The 17,505-nt window shown below is 43.5% G+C and overlaps 2 protein-coding genes and 1 pseudogene across 2 annotated transcripts; 2 read left to right on the top strand and 1 right to left on the bottom strand.

The window, feature by feature from the left end:
• Positions 1 to 296: 296 nt before the first annotated feature.
• LOC133923690 (exocyst complex component EXO70B1-like) lies at positions 297 to 2,639 on the bottom strand. The gene has a single exon (XM_062368979.1). It carries the CDS (start codon positions 2,458 to 2,460, stop codon positions 529 to 531), a length of 1,932 nt encoding a protein of 643 aa, XP_062224963.1. The 5' UTR covers positions 2,461 to 2,639; the 3' UTR covers positions 297 to 528.
• Positions 2,640 to 5,555: 2,916 nt separating this feature from the next.
• Positions 5,556 to 9,551, top strand: LOC133923679 (sorting nexin 2B-like). Its single transcript, XM_062368970.1, has 5 exons — positions 5,556 to 6,569; positions 6,832 to 7,041; positions 7,142 to 7,402; positions 7,858 to 7,944; positions 9,131 to 9,551. Exons 1-5 carry the CDS (start codon positions 5,676 to 5,678, stop codon positions 9,209 to 9,211), a joined length of 1,533 nt encoding a protein of 510 aa, XP_062224954.1. The 5' UTR covers positions 5,556 to 5,675; the 3' UTR covers positions 9,212 to 9,551.
• A 1,366-nt stretch (positions 9,552 to 10,917) lies between these two features.
• LOC133885547 (protein RETICULATA-RELATED 6, chloroplastic-like) lies at positions 10,918 to 17,253 on the top strand (annotated as a pseudogene).
• The last annotated feature ends 252 nt before the right edge of the window (positions 17,254 to 17,505 follow it).

The following is a 17,505-nucleotide window of genomic DNA, read 5'->3' as shown; positions in this document are numbered from 1 at the left end:
AAGAATCATGATTGGATCCATTAGAGCAAAAATCCAGAAGAGAGAGTAGATTTGCCAACAATTGGTTTTAGAATAGGGCTCTTAACCTGTTACTGGTACCACTAACCATCGTAAAAGCTGTGTCATACTGTACAATGTCACAATACCTAAAGCCTAGTGGAACTGATATTGAAAGTGTTCCGCCTTCATCACTTGTGCACATAAACTGAGTGATTATAAGATACTAAGATAACTAAATAAGTTGGAGACACAACACACATGATTTTCAGAACTAAAGGAGAAATTAAGCCAAGAAGGAACTAATAGCATGACAAATTAGATAAGCATTACCAGTTGATACAGAAACACCTACAAATTTACACAGTTGGAGAAGCCCATATTTTCTCATCTCAGACAAAGCCAAACCTTATGGTACCACATCACCTAGCCCAGAATGTCACCATAACCAAAATTTAGATGTCCGCTAGAACAGTGATAACACCAAAATCACAGGTATAGCAGCATGGCATGCCATAATTAACTAATTAATCACTTGGCCGCTCCTTCAAACAAGTGTTGGATGTGTGCCTGAACATCCTCTGGGGTGTACTTGATGAACAAGTCCTGCGCAGCTTCTGGAGATGATCTCAACCTCGCAATTAAGCCTGTATATGCAGGCATCACTGAATCTGATATTGCTGCCTTAACATCCGCTCGCAACTGCTCATCTGCGATGACCCAATCTGACTGCGCCGCACAAATCTCCTCCAAGTAGCCATTGAACATCTGCATTTTCTGAAGCATGGCCTTCGCAGGTATACTGCCAATGCCAGGACCTCCAGTCTGCAGCACTGACATGACTTTTGCCCAAGCCCCACGCTGGTACTCCATACTCCACCGGCGCACTCTGCTCATCATCTGCTTCATCCACTCATCACCAAGTAAAACCCCGAGCTCACTGTCAGTCACCTTATGAATGATGTACTTGCCATTATTCATCAAGAAGATCGCGGCAAGTGGTGGGTACCTATATATCTTAGATTTAGCCTCCAAATTCTTGTGAAGCACATCCATGATCCATGCTATGTGCACGGCGAGTGACGAAGTGGGGCGATCAGGATCGATAGCAATAGCTGCTGCGCCAACAGCAGCCAAGTCACCTTCCATCACCTCTTCAAGTGTTTGCCGTGACCCACATGCGGCACGGAGATAGTTCATAACATACCGAGTGATTGGGTGTATGCCACCACCGGGCACAGCAACACGGGCAGGGTCACGGCGGATGAGATTTTCCAGCTCCATGAATATACCTTTGATTGAGGAGCCAAGGATGTTGCATACAGCTGAAACCTCGGCACGAAGAGCTGCAGAGTAGGGATCAGAGAAGACAGGATCGAGGTCAGGAAGGAGGTCTCGAACTGCTTCATACATGTCAATGACACGGAAAAGACGTTCTGGCGCGCGGCTGGCAGCAGCAACTGCATCTCCGGACGAGATAAGCTGAAGCGCCTGGGTGCGCACTGCAGCAACAAAGGCTAGGTCGCCGTAGGGGGCGAGGCCGTCGAAGACACGGTCGCAGAGGCGGCGCTCGCTGGGGATTAGGATGCGGAACACCATCTTGAAGGCCGGGATCCAGCGAGCAATGTCGAACTCGAGCTCCTCCCATGGCGAGGAGTGGACCTCATCGGCAGTGAGGGAACGGATGCCAAGGCGAGCGACGCTCTCGTCGATGAAGCCGCGGCGCGCGGCCGCGTAGGCCTCGGCGCACTCGCGACCGAAGCCGGCGTCTACCATCCGCCGCGCGATCTGATGGACATCAGAGACCGAGCCCGGCGGGAGAGCGTCGATGACCACGTCGAAGTCCGAGACCGGCTTGGCGATTGGGATTGGCTCGTCGCCGAAGCCATCGTCCGCGTCGTAGTCCTCGCCCTCGCTCTCATCAGACCCGAACCCGCCGGGCACCTGCGGCGCAGCATCGTCGGGGCGCTCGATGAGCGCCCGAAACTCGTCCTCCAGCCGGGCCATGCACCGGCTCAGCAGCTCGTCGGCGCGGTCGAGCAGCCCCCGGTTGGTCCCGGCCGCGTCGAGCTCTTGCACGGTGCCGATGAGGTCGTCCACGGCCTCCAGGAACGCGTCCGCGTCCGCCGAGTCCGCCCATATGAGCCTATCCATCGTCACGAACTGCGAGATCTGCCGGTCCAGCGTGCGCACGGTCCTCTCCAGCGACGTCACCGGCGGCATCCCCGCGGAGGCCGAGGGAGCCGCTGGCAAAGGCGGCGAGGCCGGCATCGAGCGCTCCCCAGCCCCTCCGGCCGCGGCCGCCGCCGCGGCGCGCGTGGCGTAGAGCTTGTCGAGCGAGAGGCGGCCGTCGTAGTTGGAGAAAACCTTGAGTATATCCTCCGTCATGGTGTCGGTGCGGCCCAGCGTCTGGACGATGTGCTGCACCGTGGCGAGCAGCTTCTCCTCGCCGTCCTCCGCCATCAGCCCACGAGCGAGGAACCGGTCGCCAGACGCCTCTCACCTCCCGTCGATTTGCGCCCGATTCCGGCTAGGGTTTGAGCTTACGGCGGAGAGGGGAGGTAGGCAGCGACAAGGATGGGCGCTCACTGGTTGGGCCGGAGTGGTGGCGCCGTTGTAATTGTCACGCCGGTTAGCAAATTTACCGTCCCCCCATGCGGTGGATGTAAGGCTGGTACTGTATCTCTCTTGTTTTCATTTACTTATCATCAATTTTTTAATAACACTTTTAATCTTACATTTTTAATGATATATGTATAAATATTTAAAAATATATAATATTAATGAAACATATTTTATTACGAATCTAATAATATGAACATTTTATATATCTCTAAATTTTTTATAGAAAAAATATAAAATCAAAATTACCATAATAAAAAAATGATAAGTAAACGAAAGGGAACAGTAATAAACTGAAAAGGGTAGTAAAAGTTAGGTGACCCCGGGAGAGGAGAAAGGATGACGGGCAGTGGCAGATAGGTGGGTGGGGAAAAAGCGTAAATGCAGCGCAAAGCCGCTCGCGGGGTGGATGAGAAACTTAAATGCTGTTTGACAGGTGGGCCCAGAGGCATGGGGTTTATGGTTTTGGCATAGAGACGAGACGGATACGTGCCGGGCACGGTCGGCGGTCGCTGGCAGACGGGGATGGCGGATTTGACGCGAAAGGGTGGGTGTGCACCCGGACTCGGCCTTGGGCCGCTGGCCACTAGCCATGGCCCGTATTGTTTTCCGCTTAATCTAGGCCCAAATATGTTTGAAGCAAACACTGGCCCGGTCTGGCATGCACACCGGCAACACGGGCTGCCAAGAAGGCCTAAAGTCCAATAGGGCCCAGCAAGAAGTTAGGTTTAGGCCCACGGATTGTTTATCGTGCGCTCGTGACAAAGCCATGTTCTAAGCACGAGACGAACAGAAGAAAAAAATTATTCGAAGATCTGTAAGAGCTGTACTTCTCTTAGATTTCACCATTTTGGTGACGGTGAGCATTGTCAAATTGCTAGCATGTATCTCTGTGCTCTTTGAAACAATTGGACATCATGACAAATTTTATGGGTCAGTGTTATTTTCTGCTCTCCTTAGAACCTTTGATTTTGGGGCTGTGGTGGGTATTTGATGCTATCGGCAATATTTGTAGTTTAATATTCTGAGTTATATTGTGCTACTAATGGTGGATCATGTGAGATTGCTAGGCCTAGGTGTAAAGCTCAGATAAATTACATCCTGTTCATTTCTTGGGTTAGCTTGCCACTTTCCACAGTTGTGCCAAAGTTCGCGGAAGTAGGGGATATGAAGGTAAGCCATGAGGCTAATAAAAAAGGTAGTCATCCAGTTAAATGTTAAATTAACATAAAGTGTTGAGTGAGATGTGTATCTGTAATCCTAAAGCTACCTAGGTAGATGTATGCCCAGAACTTAGAGTGCCACTTGTATTTTACTATGGAAAAAACAACATTGCGGAAAATGTGCTTAGCTGCAGTTATGATGTACTGCGTAGTAAAATTCTTTCAATCTACGTCACATTTAGCATCAGTTATATTGGTTGAAAATTCTTGCTTGCAAACATGTCAGACTATTTTTTTTTTAAAAGTGGTGGTATGTGCTAAAATTTTCTCCATATGATGTTGAAACGATTTTGCAGTATCCTTTTGGCTAACCATGAATCTTGTTGAGTGCTGCATAAATATACTATTACCTCACAACAGGCGGTCTCATCATTGTAAGTCAACTTGTGAAGGTGATTTTATGGTTCTTGCCTGTTTGAACTACCCGTGACCACAATTCCATAATATGTATGCCTGATAGTTACCGGATGTTGCTTAAGATTACTTGTTATACACAATTCAATATTGATGCTGAATCAATTGTAGTAGGATTTGACACGAACTCACAAGATCAACAGAAGAAGAAAAAAATGTTTAGCTTTTAACTCGGCAGTTGACAATTTGACACGAACTCTGAAGTCTGAATTCTGAACAATAAAAACATCAGAAAAGCACTGGGCTGCAACTCTGCATTTCGCCGTCCTTGACCAACCATGAGGTAGCCTGCGCGACCTGGCGACTCCGGGCCTTTCCGACGGCCACCCTGCGATGCGTCAGAATGCCTGCCCGGTGAGCCTCTTCCCGAGTTAGGAACGGCATGTGGGAGCAACAAATTGGCAGGAACCAACAACCTCGATCCCCTTGCGAAGTTCCTATCCGCTCGGATAAGAATTTGCATGCAGGCAGTTTGGGGCATTCATTCAATCATCTGTGGAATCGCCACTTGATTGCTGTCGTCTCTACGACCATGCCGCTTTGCCACATCCGTGGAATTTTTATTTCCCCGTCAGAGCAGCTTTGGAGGTTGGAGAGATGAGAAATACGCATGCTATGACCATGTCCAGGATATGCCTGCACCATAGTTTAGTCAAGGTTGGATAAGTCATGCCTTCGTCTTCTACAGCTGCAAATGCACTTTAGGATATCTACATTGGACTTTGGGATTATATTGAGCTGATCCTTTTTCTTGCAGTATGATGCAATTGGGGCAATTGTTCTGTAGATGATTTATTTTGATCTTGATTTGTGTTATTGAGTTGTAGTTCGTAAGTAGACCATCCTTCTCCAAATTGTTCAGAAGCTTTTGTGTTGTTTGGCTGCAGTTCTGCACAAGCACAACTTTCCCTGTGCTGGTAATTTTCAGAGTACTTATTAAACTGGCTTCTGGATCTTCTTGCAAAAGGAGGGGAAATGACATTGGAGGAGAAATGCATATTGTATTTTGGAGGCTACATTGATAAAAATCTTTACCAAGTACGGATGAAGGTTTACTAATCGCATATATGTTTGAAGATGTATTTTTATGTTTTGGTTTTCTATATGTTATTTATTTCTCTATGATGTGGTATGTAATATTGAACGGTTAATGCATAGACTAAGATAATATTTATTCCATTATTAAAAAACAACTTCGTAGTGGGCTAGTGGACAGTGGACTCAATTGCGAAGTCAAATGAAAGAGATGACCTGGCCCACCTGCCATTGAGTGTATAGCACGAGACAGTTTTGCCTTTGCTTTTGCTTACGTACTCGCGGCGAATCACGGCGCTCACCTTCCTCCTTCCCCGACTTGACTCAGCCGCGGATTCCCTGCCAGATCTCATTTCTCCCCAACCCTAACCGCCGGCGGTGGCCATGATGGCCGCCGCACCCTCAGCCGCGGCGAAGCCCGTCGCCGACGAGGACCTCGAAACCTTGCCCCTCGATTCCTCCTCCAGTGTCGCCGCCTCGACCGACCCCCTGCTCCGCCCGCCTCCTTCCCCCTCGTCCACCTCCTCCTCTCCCAGCGCCGGCGCGAACCACGACGCGTTCTTCGCCGAGGATGAGGAGGATGACGTCACGCCAGCCACCGCTGCCCGCGCCGCGGTCACGACGTCCCCCAAGGCGTCGCCGGCGTTCGCTCAGATCACTGTCTCCGAGCCTAGGAAGCACGCGGAACCCGCGACTGGAGCTGTCGGTGTCATTCCTGGCTCGGCCAGCTACGTCTCCTACCTCGTCACCACCCGGGTGGCCGATGGCGTTGAGTTCCGCGTGCGGCGGCGCTTCCGCGATGTGGTGGCCCTCGCCGATCGCCTCGCGGAGACCCACCGCGGCCTCTTCGTCCCGGTGCGGCCCGACAAGAGCATCGTCGAGGGACAGGTCATGCAGCGGCACGACTTCGTGAATCAACGATGCACCGCGCTTCAGCGCTACCTCCGCCGCCTTGCCGCGCACCCCACCGTCGGCCTCAGCTCTGACCTCCATGCCTTCCTCACCGAGTCTAGCGGCATCCCCACCTCCGGGGGCGAGTCGCCTAGGTGGAGTCCCGCGATGAGAGCTGCCACGGCCGCGGCTGTTACCCCTCCAGCGTCGCCTGCAAAGAGCGGGAAAGACTTTTTTGGGGTGTTTAAGGACCTGAAGCAGACGGTGACGAACGGGTGGGTGGCGGTAAGGCCGCCTCCAGTGGAGGAGGAGATTGACACAAAATTCCTTGCGCACAAGGCCAAGCTTGAGGACTTGGAGCAGCATCTGGTGACAGCATCTCAGCAGGTAACTGAACATTTTTTGCAATGGTTTACTTTCATGGTGTAGCACTCTTGTTGTCGTTCTGCACAATTAATGTCAATTGTCATTGTGGACAGAAACACAGGATAAATGGAGGTGATTAAATTCTGAGTGCTTGTTTGGAGAAGTGCCGTACACTTACATTTTGCAACTTGCAGAGAAATAGATCTTGTGCATCATAAGTTTTCAGAGCTATGTAGTAGTGCAAAGTACACTAGCTAATCTTCTACCATTGCAACATTTGTAGGCAGATGCGCTTGTTAAAGTTTATGATGATCTTAGAGCAACTACAGGTCACTTGGGAATGTCATTCATCAAGCTGGCCAAGTTTGAAAAGGAGCAGGCTACATGTAGTTCTCAGAAAATACGAGCTGCTGATACCAGTAATTTCGCAAATGCGGTTGTTAGAGTCAGTAGATCTCAGACAAAACTAAATGCTGAAATTGTAAAACATCTGGTACGTGAGGTGACTTTCAGGATCATTTTCTTGGGAATAAGCTTTAAGTATTGTTGTTTTTTCTTTCTTCCCAATTATAATATTTTCTATGCTTTTGCAGGGCGTTATCCATGAATACATGGAAACAATGGCTTCTGTTCATAATGCATTTACTGATCGTTCCAGTTCTTTACTTCGTGTGCAAAATCTGTCAGAAGAATTATTTTTCTTGCATACCCGGGCAGGAAAACTTGAATCTGTATCATCAAGAGGAATGGATCAGGAGAGATTGAGATATCAAAAGATAGAAAAATTGAAAGAAACAATAAGAGCCACGGAAGATGCAAAAAGCAATGCACTTAAAGAGTTGGAACTTATCAAGGTAATTCATCCAAACTGATGAATTGAAGAACATGTACAGTTTGCGTTTTGTGCTTATGATAAATTGATAATGACCTGGTGAGTATTGAGTTACTACTCTTGCAACGATACCACAATCATAATTCTCTATTTTGAGATGAGCAATACACTGGATACAAAATATGACCCTGACCTATTTAGTTTACAGTACTTTAGGGATGCTGCTTAAGTTTTTTTTAACACATTATCTGTCACCAGTTGATATTCTATATAAGCATGATCCATTCACCCAGTCTGAACTAATGCTATTTACTGTAATATTTTTTATGGAAATGCTCATTGCAAACATAGGATTTTCGGAAGTACTTGGAACATGGTTCTGCTGTTATATTTCAAATCCCAAATTGTTTGTTTGGCAGTTCGGCATTGAGTTTTTGTGGCTTTTCTTATATTTTATCACTATTTCTGATAATGCAGGAAAACAACATTAATGAAATTAGAAGATTTAACAAAGAAAGAACCCAGGATTTGGTGGAGATGCTGAAAGGCTTTGTATCAGATCAGGTAGGAGTTCGGCTGCTGTTTGCACTTTGCACTAACATTTGAATCCTTTAACAAAAATAGAAAGATTAACATAATTGATTGAGGTAGCTGTCTGCTGTATTGCTTACTACTGTAGATCTATCTAGATACCTCCATAATTTCAAACAGCTACCTTCTATTTGATAGAAAGAAAAATATGAGTGTTGAATGTGAGATCTGTACCCATCAGTTTCAGCAATGGTTTAGAAAATGCTGAGCTCCTGCCATTGCTCCTAAAAAAGTAAGGTCATTCAAATTGTGTTGTTTTATCTCTCTGCATGTGAATCTAAAGCTTGAGCACCACCTACACATTTTTAAGAGTCTTATAGAAACCATGCGCGCCTACTCAGGGTAGGGGGGGGGGGAGCAAAGTTGCAAAATTGTCAGAACTAGGTCTAGCAGGGCCTGTGAAGTGTTAAACAGAATGGGGACTGGTTGTACCTGATTTAGTATATTGCTGTGTCTATTTCTCTAGAAACAGGAGCAAAATCACAAGTAATACAGCGCTTTATAGTATCAAAGCAATGGCTATAGGTCTAGTTGTGTAATTCACTATATGCTTCACGATGGTAATATGTGAATCTTCGTATCGCAAGCGAACCCACTTTGGAAGATAATTTCTATTATTATTGGAGAACAGCCGGCTAAAGAAGATGAAACCTTCCAATGCCATCTCTATTGGCAGATATACTAGAAAAGCTGTGGAGTCGTGAGACCATTTGAAGTGACAACTAGATCTAATATTGGTTTGGATATGATAGACAGCATCTGAGACTCTTGAGTTCTAGTTGATCTGCCGAAGACAATCAGCAGTTAATATTTATTGCCCTTTTGATTCAGAAAAAGCGTACATAACGACCATTTTAGTTTTGCAATCCTTGGTTGGGATGACAAAAAAAATTAAAGTTCACATCAGATAGCATAGATGGCAGTGGTATGAAAAAAATTCAGTAGTAGGGGTGCACAATGTACTGTTGGGTCACCATCCTCTCTGTAAACTTAGATGAGTTTGCAAGCTCATTTACCATTGCTATCTTGTATTTCTTTATTCCTGCAAAACACCCCCTATACAGGTGGCATCTATGATGTATGTGAAACGAGTCATCTTATCATGAAAAGCTGATTGAAATTGTATCACTGATTTTATTTTTTCTGTTTCAATGTTCAGGCTGCATATTCAGATCATTTTGCTAGTATATGGACAAAGGTAGCTGAAGAAACAAATGGATATGCAAACAGGAGCAGTTGAAGTAGGATGTATAGAGGCAGGCGAATGTGAGCTGTTATTCCGCAGCATGAACATAGAATACAACATTGCGAATCATGTGATGACCGTTTAGGCTTATACACGGACAGGTCTACACTTTCCATTCTCGAATTCACACATTTCTAGGGATTTTTTCTGGGGATTGGTATCTCCAGTTGTGTACCTGAAAATTCTCAGGATACATAGTACCATAATCTCCCGTCTCTTTTTCTCAGCCTGGGCTTTATGTAATATTGAGTTTTTTCTGTACAATTACACGGCACCACTTGGGTTAATACCCTGTTTCCCGAGATAACCAGATACACGAGACTTTCCTGAGCTATTGCACAATTATACTTACATGTTATCCACCGTATCCTCTATTCTTTTTTCTCGTTTTACCATCGAATCTTTTTTTGGTGGTACAACCGAGGCCCTGTTTATAGATTTTCCCGATCCTTGTGGAAATTTTAGAACAGTCTTGAAAGGTTTTGTACCCGAGGCCCTGTTTATAGAACTCTTTCTCATGTCTCATCGGTAGAGCGGTCTACAGTTTAGACGGCTGGCTTCGCTGCTACCATAGCCATCTTAAGTGCAGAGCCACATCAGCCAAACAAAGGTCCGGAATACCCAAGCCTCCATACTCGATTGGCTGACAGACAGCAAGCTAAGCAACCGAGCTATAGCCCCTAGACATAGTATTGTTATTTTCCCAAAGAAATGCCTTTCTTAGTTTGTCGATCTCCTTGATCACCCATGGTTAGATCTTGATGGCGACGAGAGTGTGTATTGGAGTGTAGGAAAGCACTGTCTTGACAAGGGTAGCCCTGCCCGGTTTGGAGATAAGTTTAGCTTGACACACTGGAAGCTTTGAAGCAACTTTGTCCACTAAAGGTTAGAGATGAGACTTGTGTAGTTTGCTCGTTGACAGAGGAACACTAAGATACTAAATGGGGAATGAACTTAGCCCGCAAGGAAGTGAATCCTGGAGAATTGCTATGTCTTTATCAGTGCAGCTAATAGGGACCACCGCACATTTGAGCAAATTCACTTTCAGCCCGGAAACAACATCGAAGAAATTGATGATGGCTAGATGAGCATGGATATCTGAAGGTGTTGGTGAGAAGAAGAGAACCATGTCGTCCGCATAGAAAGAGCAGTGATGAGAGATCGCTCCATGGCCCACATTGTCTAGGACATCAGCCTCACCTGCAGCGGAGAGAATGCGGTCGAAGGTATCCATGACAAGCACGAAGAGGAAAGGGGATAACGAGTCCCCTTGCCTCGGACCTCTTGTGTGAAATAGAGAAGGACCCAGAACACCGTTATGAAGGATCCATGTTGAAGAAGATCCGAGGATACCCATGATCCAGTCGCACCATATAGGACCGAATCCCCTAGCACGAAGGACCTCCAAAAGGAATGGCCAGTTGAGAGAATCGAACGTTTTGGATATGTCCAGCTTGAACAAAACTTTAGGCCATTTTGCTTTCTTGAGAAGCTTGACAGTTGAATGGAGGAGTTTGAAATTGTCGCGGATCGAACGTCCGGTGATGAAAGCACTTTAGCTGGACGAGATCAACGAAGACATCCTTGGTGCAAGCCGGAGAGACAATGCCTTCGTGATAAGCTTGTCGACGTTATGAATTAAACTTATGGGCTGAAAATCAGAAGGTGTCGAAGTCTCAATTTTCTTAGGCAACTAGGTGATGAGAGCATTATTTAGACGATCCAAACCCCCTTATGTCGCCCAAGCCGAAGGCACAAATGGCAACGGTCACATCTTTGCAGATAACAGGCCAAGCAGCACGATAAAACTCTGTCGTGAACCCATCCGAACCGAGAGACTTGTTCAGAGACAAGCGCATGATTATGCCATGTCCCAAACAATAATGGAAGAAATTACTAATGGAGATCCTTCAGGGATGCTCGTAGTTGTAACTGGTGCGAGCCATGTTATATATGGGCCACGAGGAATTTATGTTCCTGCCAGAATATCTAAAAAGATGCGAAAGAAAAAAACAAGTTGTGATACTTCTTGATCCTGAGCGACAAAATATAAGGAGAGAAGGTGAAATCCCTGTAGCTGATTTCTTGTGGTACTCTGCTGCCAAGCCATGCAGTAGAAATTGCTTTGATCGTGCTGAAATTGCTAGAGTTATGAATGCTGCTAGTCGGAGGCGTGAAGCTTTACCCCAGGTTTTCACTTGCTCTTTCTCAATATATGCTGAGTGCTCTTTGTGCTATATCTCCTGCTACTTGTAACTTGCTGTAAATAGGTATAAGTCTAAGACTGTCTTGTTATGATAATTTTTTAATTCTCTACTAATATCGTATTTTTTAATGCTGGAGCTGACGATATTTTCTGCATTTTCATGGCAGGATCTTCAGAATGGAACAGACCTTGGTGTAGTTTCTCCTGAGATATTGCAGAACTTTTTTGACCTTGAGAAATACCCTTTTATGGATGAACTGATTCACCGATTCCAAGTAAGCAGCCATTCTAGTCTTTATCTCTCACTCCTTCCCCTTGTAGACTATGGCATTGCCAAATCGTTGAAACTTAAAACTGATCATTTTGTGCAGGGTTTCCGTGAAAGGTTACTTGCAGATCCAAAGTTCCTTCATAGATTAGCTATTGAAGAGGGTATATCAATAACTACCACTATTATAGCGCAATATGAAAAACGGAAATGATGGTTTTTTTAAGAGATCGACTATGTTCTCACTGATATAATTAGAGGTTCTGTTGTTGATTTCTTTACAGTGTGGCTTCCTGCACCTACTATCTTGCTCTTATCGGACTTCTTTACAGTGTGGCTTCCTGCACCTACTATCTTGCTCTTATCGTTTGCTGACGATGGTTCTGATGAGAGTTTGGAGCTTGTGAAAGGACTTTTAGGATCACTGCCAGATAATGCATTGGTATTATGGGACATAATTGGAACATGACCAGAGGTTTGCATCGGTGCTAATGGGCGGTGTTAAACTTGCCGGTGTTGGATTCATTTCTAGTATTGGAGCCGGTGTTGCTTCAGATGTCTTGTATGCCGCTGGCCAGTTCTGAAACCTTCTGCAAGTGTGGAAGTGGGACGCAAAAGATCTCCGATCTGGAAATCAGCAGCTGTCTATCGTTGCTTCTTATAGGACCGATAACAACGACTAGAAAGAGTTAATAGATGTCTTAATAATTTTTTTACAAAATTAATAATATTCTTCTATTTGAATCATCTAACGCACCATAAAACTTAAGCAGAAACAAAATAGAGAGAAGTTTTAACAAGAGAAAATCAAATTAACACGACTCTACGGATAGCATATGAACCATGTGTTCCGTTTAAGATCAATCTATATGTATTAGCACTCGAAAGATCACAAAACAAGAAAAGATGAACATCGAGCAACGAAACTCTCTAAATTGATTATCTAGAGGCAAGGGAATTCAAGACTCTATAACATAAGTATGTATATGAGAATTTTATACCTCTAGTAATAAGAAAAATGACCTCATAAGTTGCTGAAATTTCAACCTAAAAACCAAAACTAAAACCAAATCCAGAAAAAAAAAACTTGCAAACTTGCAAGGTAACTAATAGAGGAAAACTAGAAGGAGGTGAGCACAATAATATGAAGAAAAATAAATTTTATTATAGCAGAGATCAACCCTATTTTAAGTAGATTATTAAAATTTTTCCTCACAAAACTTTCATCTAATACATAGACCCAGCACTCATCTTCCTCTCCTTTAAAACACTAGCTCTAAGCTTTCAAATAGGTAGCATAAGAGGGCTTAAGTGGCTGGTTTAAACTCTCTCATAGTCCTACCACTCTATTTATAGGTCTAGAAAATTTAATCCCTAAGTTTCTTAGCTTTTTTCCAAAATAACTCTCTCTTATAGTATATTTCTACCTACCATCGAGAGTATTTTGATCTATTTTCTTTTCTATTCATCAGACGTCCGCGACGCATTCACGACTTAGCTTCGCCTTGACGTAAGATTCGTGATGTTACCACGTACTTCTCCAATCCTCCCATGATTTTGAGATCAAACCGCAAAACCACATACACGTTTCTCAAAGCATGACTCGTCGTCTTGCTTACACCTTAAACAAGCGCTTCGATATTGATACGTGTACTCCATCATATGATCCTGACCGTCGGCAAGCCGCTCCTGATCCCTCGAGTCACCTTATCACTTGCATTGGCATCCCCTTCGCTCGACTTTATCAACACACCGTCTTCATACATCTTCTATGCTTTGTTTGATCTCTACGTGTTCAACTAAGATCACCCTTGACTCCACCCGGCCTTTTTGATCGTCTGGCACCAAACACTCCGCTTAGCACTGATCATCCTACCGTCGATCGCGAAGTTAGATCCATCACCTACACACCATGAGACAAGCAAACACATATCTCTAACTCCAATCCAGTTAATTCATAATCAATATACTCAAATGAAATCCCAGATCAATTCAAATCACATCAAAATTCATGCAAAACCAAAAATCATCAAATCAAATAAATATCAATATCAATCACTCATCGTAAATAAATCAAGATATATTTTATCTCGGTTTTTCACTTCCTTGGAACATCAGCAAACCTGCGATATCAGGTAGTTTGTCTATATACAGTTTACATGCTGAGAATGGGATGTTAATATAACAGCAAAAAAAGGCCCTACATCTGCAGATCATCTGCAATCAGTAACTCACTGATGCATTAGCTTGTCGATCCAGAAATTATTACGTAGTGAATGCAGCTTATCATTTCCTCCATTTTTCATAAGATTGTTAACCTTTTCCAATAAACATATTTCAGATCATTGCTGGTCTGATCGAGCATCGGCTAGGAGAGGATCTGATGGTCCACTATAATCATCCAGTTCTTGCTAGCTTGTTGTTCTTTGTTTCAAGGATAATTAATTCATACAGGGGAACACAGGTTTGCCACTTCTGCACTTTACAGTTTACATTGACTTGATAATGTTTTATAGTTAATTTTCATTCTCAACCTGTTTAAACTGCACAAACAAGTTTTCTCCCTTTTCTTTTAACAAGAAAAGCAAATATATACAGTCTGTTCACTATCATAGAAAGAATCATCCATGCCCCCTTTCAATACCGGTTATTGAGCCAGCAGTGATAAAGTATCACTGTCGGTTCTTAAGCTCTAGGTACACATAAAAAACCGAGCCGGCAAAAATTGATAGTGGTAGTAGTTATCACTGTCGGTTCTTGTTACGAACCACCAGTGATAAAAATATTATCTCTGTTGGTTATTATTACGTGTATTATTGTTGTTTGGTGACACGAACCAACAATGATAATATTGTTATCACTGCCAATTTTTAAAAGACAAGCATAAAAAGACGTATTTTAATAATCGGTAATGATAATTTTTACTTTAACTGGTTCTTATTCCAAACCGCTGTGATAATTAGGGATGGAAACGGATCGAATACGCATGGAATCGAATTCGGATAGCACGATTTACCATATTTTAATCCGAATACGAATACGGATCCGGATATCCTCGAATACGAATACGAATAGGATAGTTCGAATACGAATCCGCATTCGGATATCTACTCGATCTTCAAAATTCAGGTCGGAAATTTAAATTTTTGAAAAAATTTGACTGAAATTTGATAAAATTCGACTGAAATTTGTTCTAATTTGATTGGGCCGGAATTTGAGAAATTTTGTTCAAAATTCATGTTGAAAATTTAAATTTTGATCAAATTTGACTGAAATTTATTCCAATTTGATTGGGTTGGAATTTCTTTCATATTTAAAATTTCTAAAAGTTTAGCAAAATTTGGTTTCCTGGTTAGCGGATACGGATACGAATCAGATATATCTCGAATTCGGATATCCACATTTGAATCCGAATCTCGAAAACGATTTCGGATATATCCATTTTAGTATCCATTTCAGAAACGAATACGGATACGGATATCCATATTCGTATTTTAACGAATACAGAATCAGATAATTCGGATTTCCTGCCATCCATTTCCACCCCTAGTGGTAATATTTATCACTGCCAGCTTTTTTTAAAAAAGTGCATAAAAAGACATGCCTCCAATAATTGATGAAGATGAACCGACAATACTATTTATTATCAGTGCCAGTTTGTAATCCAAACCGATAGTGATAATTCTTCTATAAATAGAACCTGTCTCCCATAGACTCCCCCGATCTCATTTCGCTCTCCTGAAGCCGCTCTCGAGGGACAGATGCAGTCGCAGTGGAGTGGTGGTCACTATTTCCACCGTGGCTACCTCTGTTCCTTGTGGCTGGCTTCAACGCGTCCTCGCCGTCCGCCCAGCCGTAGACACCTTGCTGTCCGCCGAGCTTCAAGCTATAGCCATATCATTTCGCTCTCTTGAAGCCATTCCCGAGGGACAAAGAAGGTCACCGTCTCCACTGAGCCCGCCTCTATCCCTTGTGCTCGGCTTCAACTCATCCTCCACATCGAGCTTCGAGCCACCTCGTCGTCTCGGGAGCAACCCATGCCTTCCCCATCTCTTCATATCCTCTCCTTCCTATCTTCTCATCTCCTCTCTCCACGGTCACCTTATCTCCGCTCCCCATCACCTCATCTCCTCTCCCCATCTCCACTGCGAATGTAGATTTAGATAGACGTCTCCATTGTGCACGAATCTTGTGTGAAGATGATTGTGGTAATAGGTTGTCTAAATGAATGACAAAAAACACAAATGTGTTGAAGACAAATTGTATTTTTGCCATTCATTTAGGCTTACTATTATCATTGCGAATGTAGATTTAGATGTTATCATTCGTTCAAGCTAAATATAGATATAAAATACTTTACCACGAATATTTCAGCATGGGGTCTTCTATCTCAAATTTGAGTTTCTCGAACTTGAGACAGATCCCCATACCGAAAAGTTCCTAGAATATTTTTGCAAATGCAAATGGATTATCACTGTCGGTTCAAGACATGACCGATAGTGATACCCACTATCATTGCTGGTTCCTAAGACGGCAGTGATAATTCATGATTATCACTATTGCTAATTCACTATCGATTCAAGACATGAACCGGTAGTGATACCCACTATCATTGTCGGTTCCTAAGGCGGCAGTGATAATTCATGATTATCACTGTCGCTAATTCAATGTCGGTTCAAGACATAAACCGATAGTGATACCCACTATCATTGCCGGTTCCTAAGGCAGAAATGATAATTCATGATTATCACTGTTGCTAATTCACTGTCGGTTCAAAACATGAACCGGTAGTGATACCTACTATCATGGCCGGTTTCTAAGACGGCAGTGCTAATTTATGATTATCACTGTCGCTAATTCATTGTCGGTTTAAAAACTGATACTGATATTAATTTTTAACCGAGAGTGATGATATTTTTTGTAGTAGTGGTTTCTTATTTTGGGCAAAGAACCGATGATGGCGCAGACCAAAAACAGGTGTAAAATAAGATATGCAAGTGGCGACCCTCCAATTCCAATTAATTGGTGGTTCACATTGTAGGCATGGTTGGAAGTAAAAAGAGCTAAGGTGGGTCGATGGGCCAGGCCGACTCAGTCCACTAGCATCCCTAATCTGGAGCCAGTCACTATTTTTTTCATTATGGCATTTTTGTTCTGCCTGTTCAACTATGCGGCATGAACTTCAGCATTTCTTATCTTTGACTGATAGTGGTTTAATTGAGATGAGGGGAGCCGTAAGTATTCACTACCATCGAGTAGTGCTCCTTAAGTAGATTATTTGCTTGATGAAATTCTATTGAACAATAAAAGGATCGATTTGTTTAGTCTCCAACTCCATGGACATTGCATGGTAGTACTTGCACTGTGTGTTGCTTTACTGACAAGCCATGTTTGTTGCAGCAATGGATTGATCTTGCAAGAGCTACAGGAGTGCAAAATACTAAGAAAGAGGTACCTTCTCCCGAGGTTTCGAATTCAACTGAAATGCCAGTGCTAGAATGCGGCACAACAGATGTACAGAATTTGGATGATAGCAATAACCAACCAAATTACTTGACGTAGTCACCACCGGGGTTAAAAAACCGTCGGTAACCGCCCAAAAATCGCGGTTACCGACCTTCTCGGTCCGGTCCGGTTTCAGAAACCGAACCGTAACCGAAATTTGAATTTAAAAAATTCGAAAAAATAAAACAATTCAAAAAAAATTCAAAAAAAATCTTAAAAAAAACTAGACACAATTCTAAGACCTTCTGTGAAATTTTTTTTCAAAAATAATATCTTTTGCATCATATTCTATAGGGAGAAAGTTTGAAA

The sequence above is a fragment of the Phragmites australis genome, chromosome 1, assembly GCF_958298935.1.
Source record: "Phragmites australis chromosome 1, lpPhrAust1.1, whole genome shotgun sequence".
NCBI lineage: Eukaryota > Viridiplantae > Streptophyta > Magnoliopsida > Poales > Poaceae > Phragmites > Phragmites australis.
Note: the sequence above shows the minus strand (reverse complement) of the source record. Positions and strands in the feature narration are given on the sequence as shown.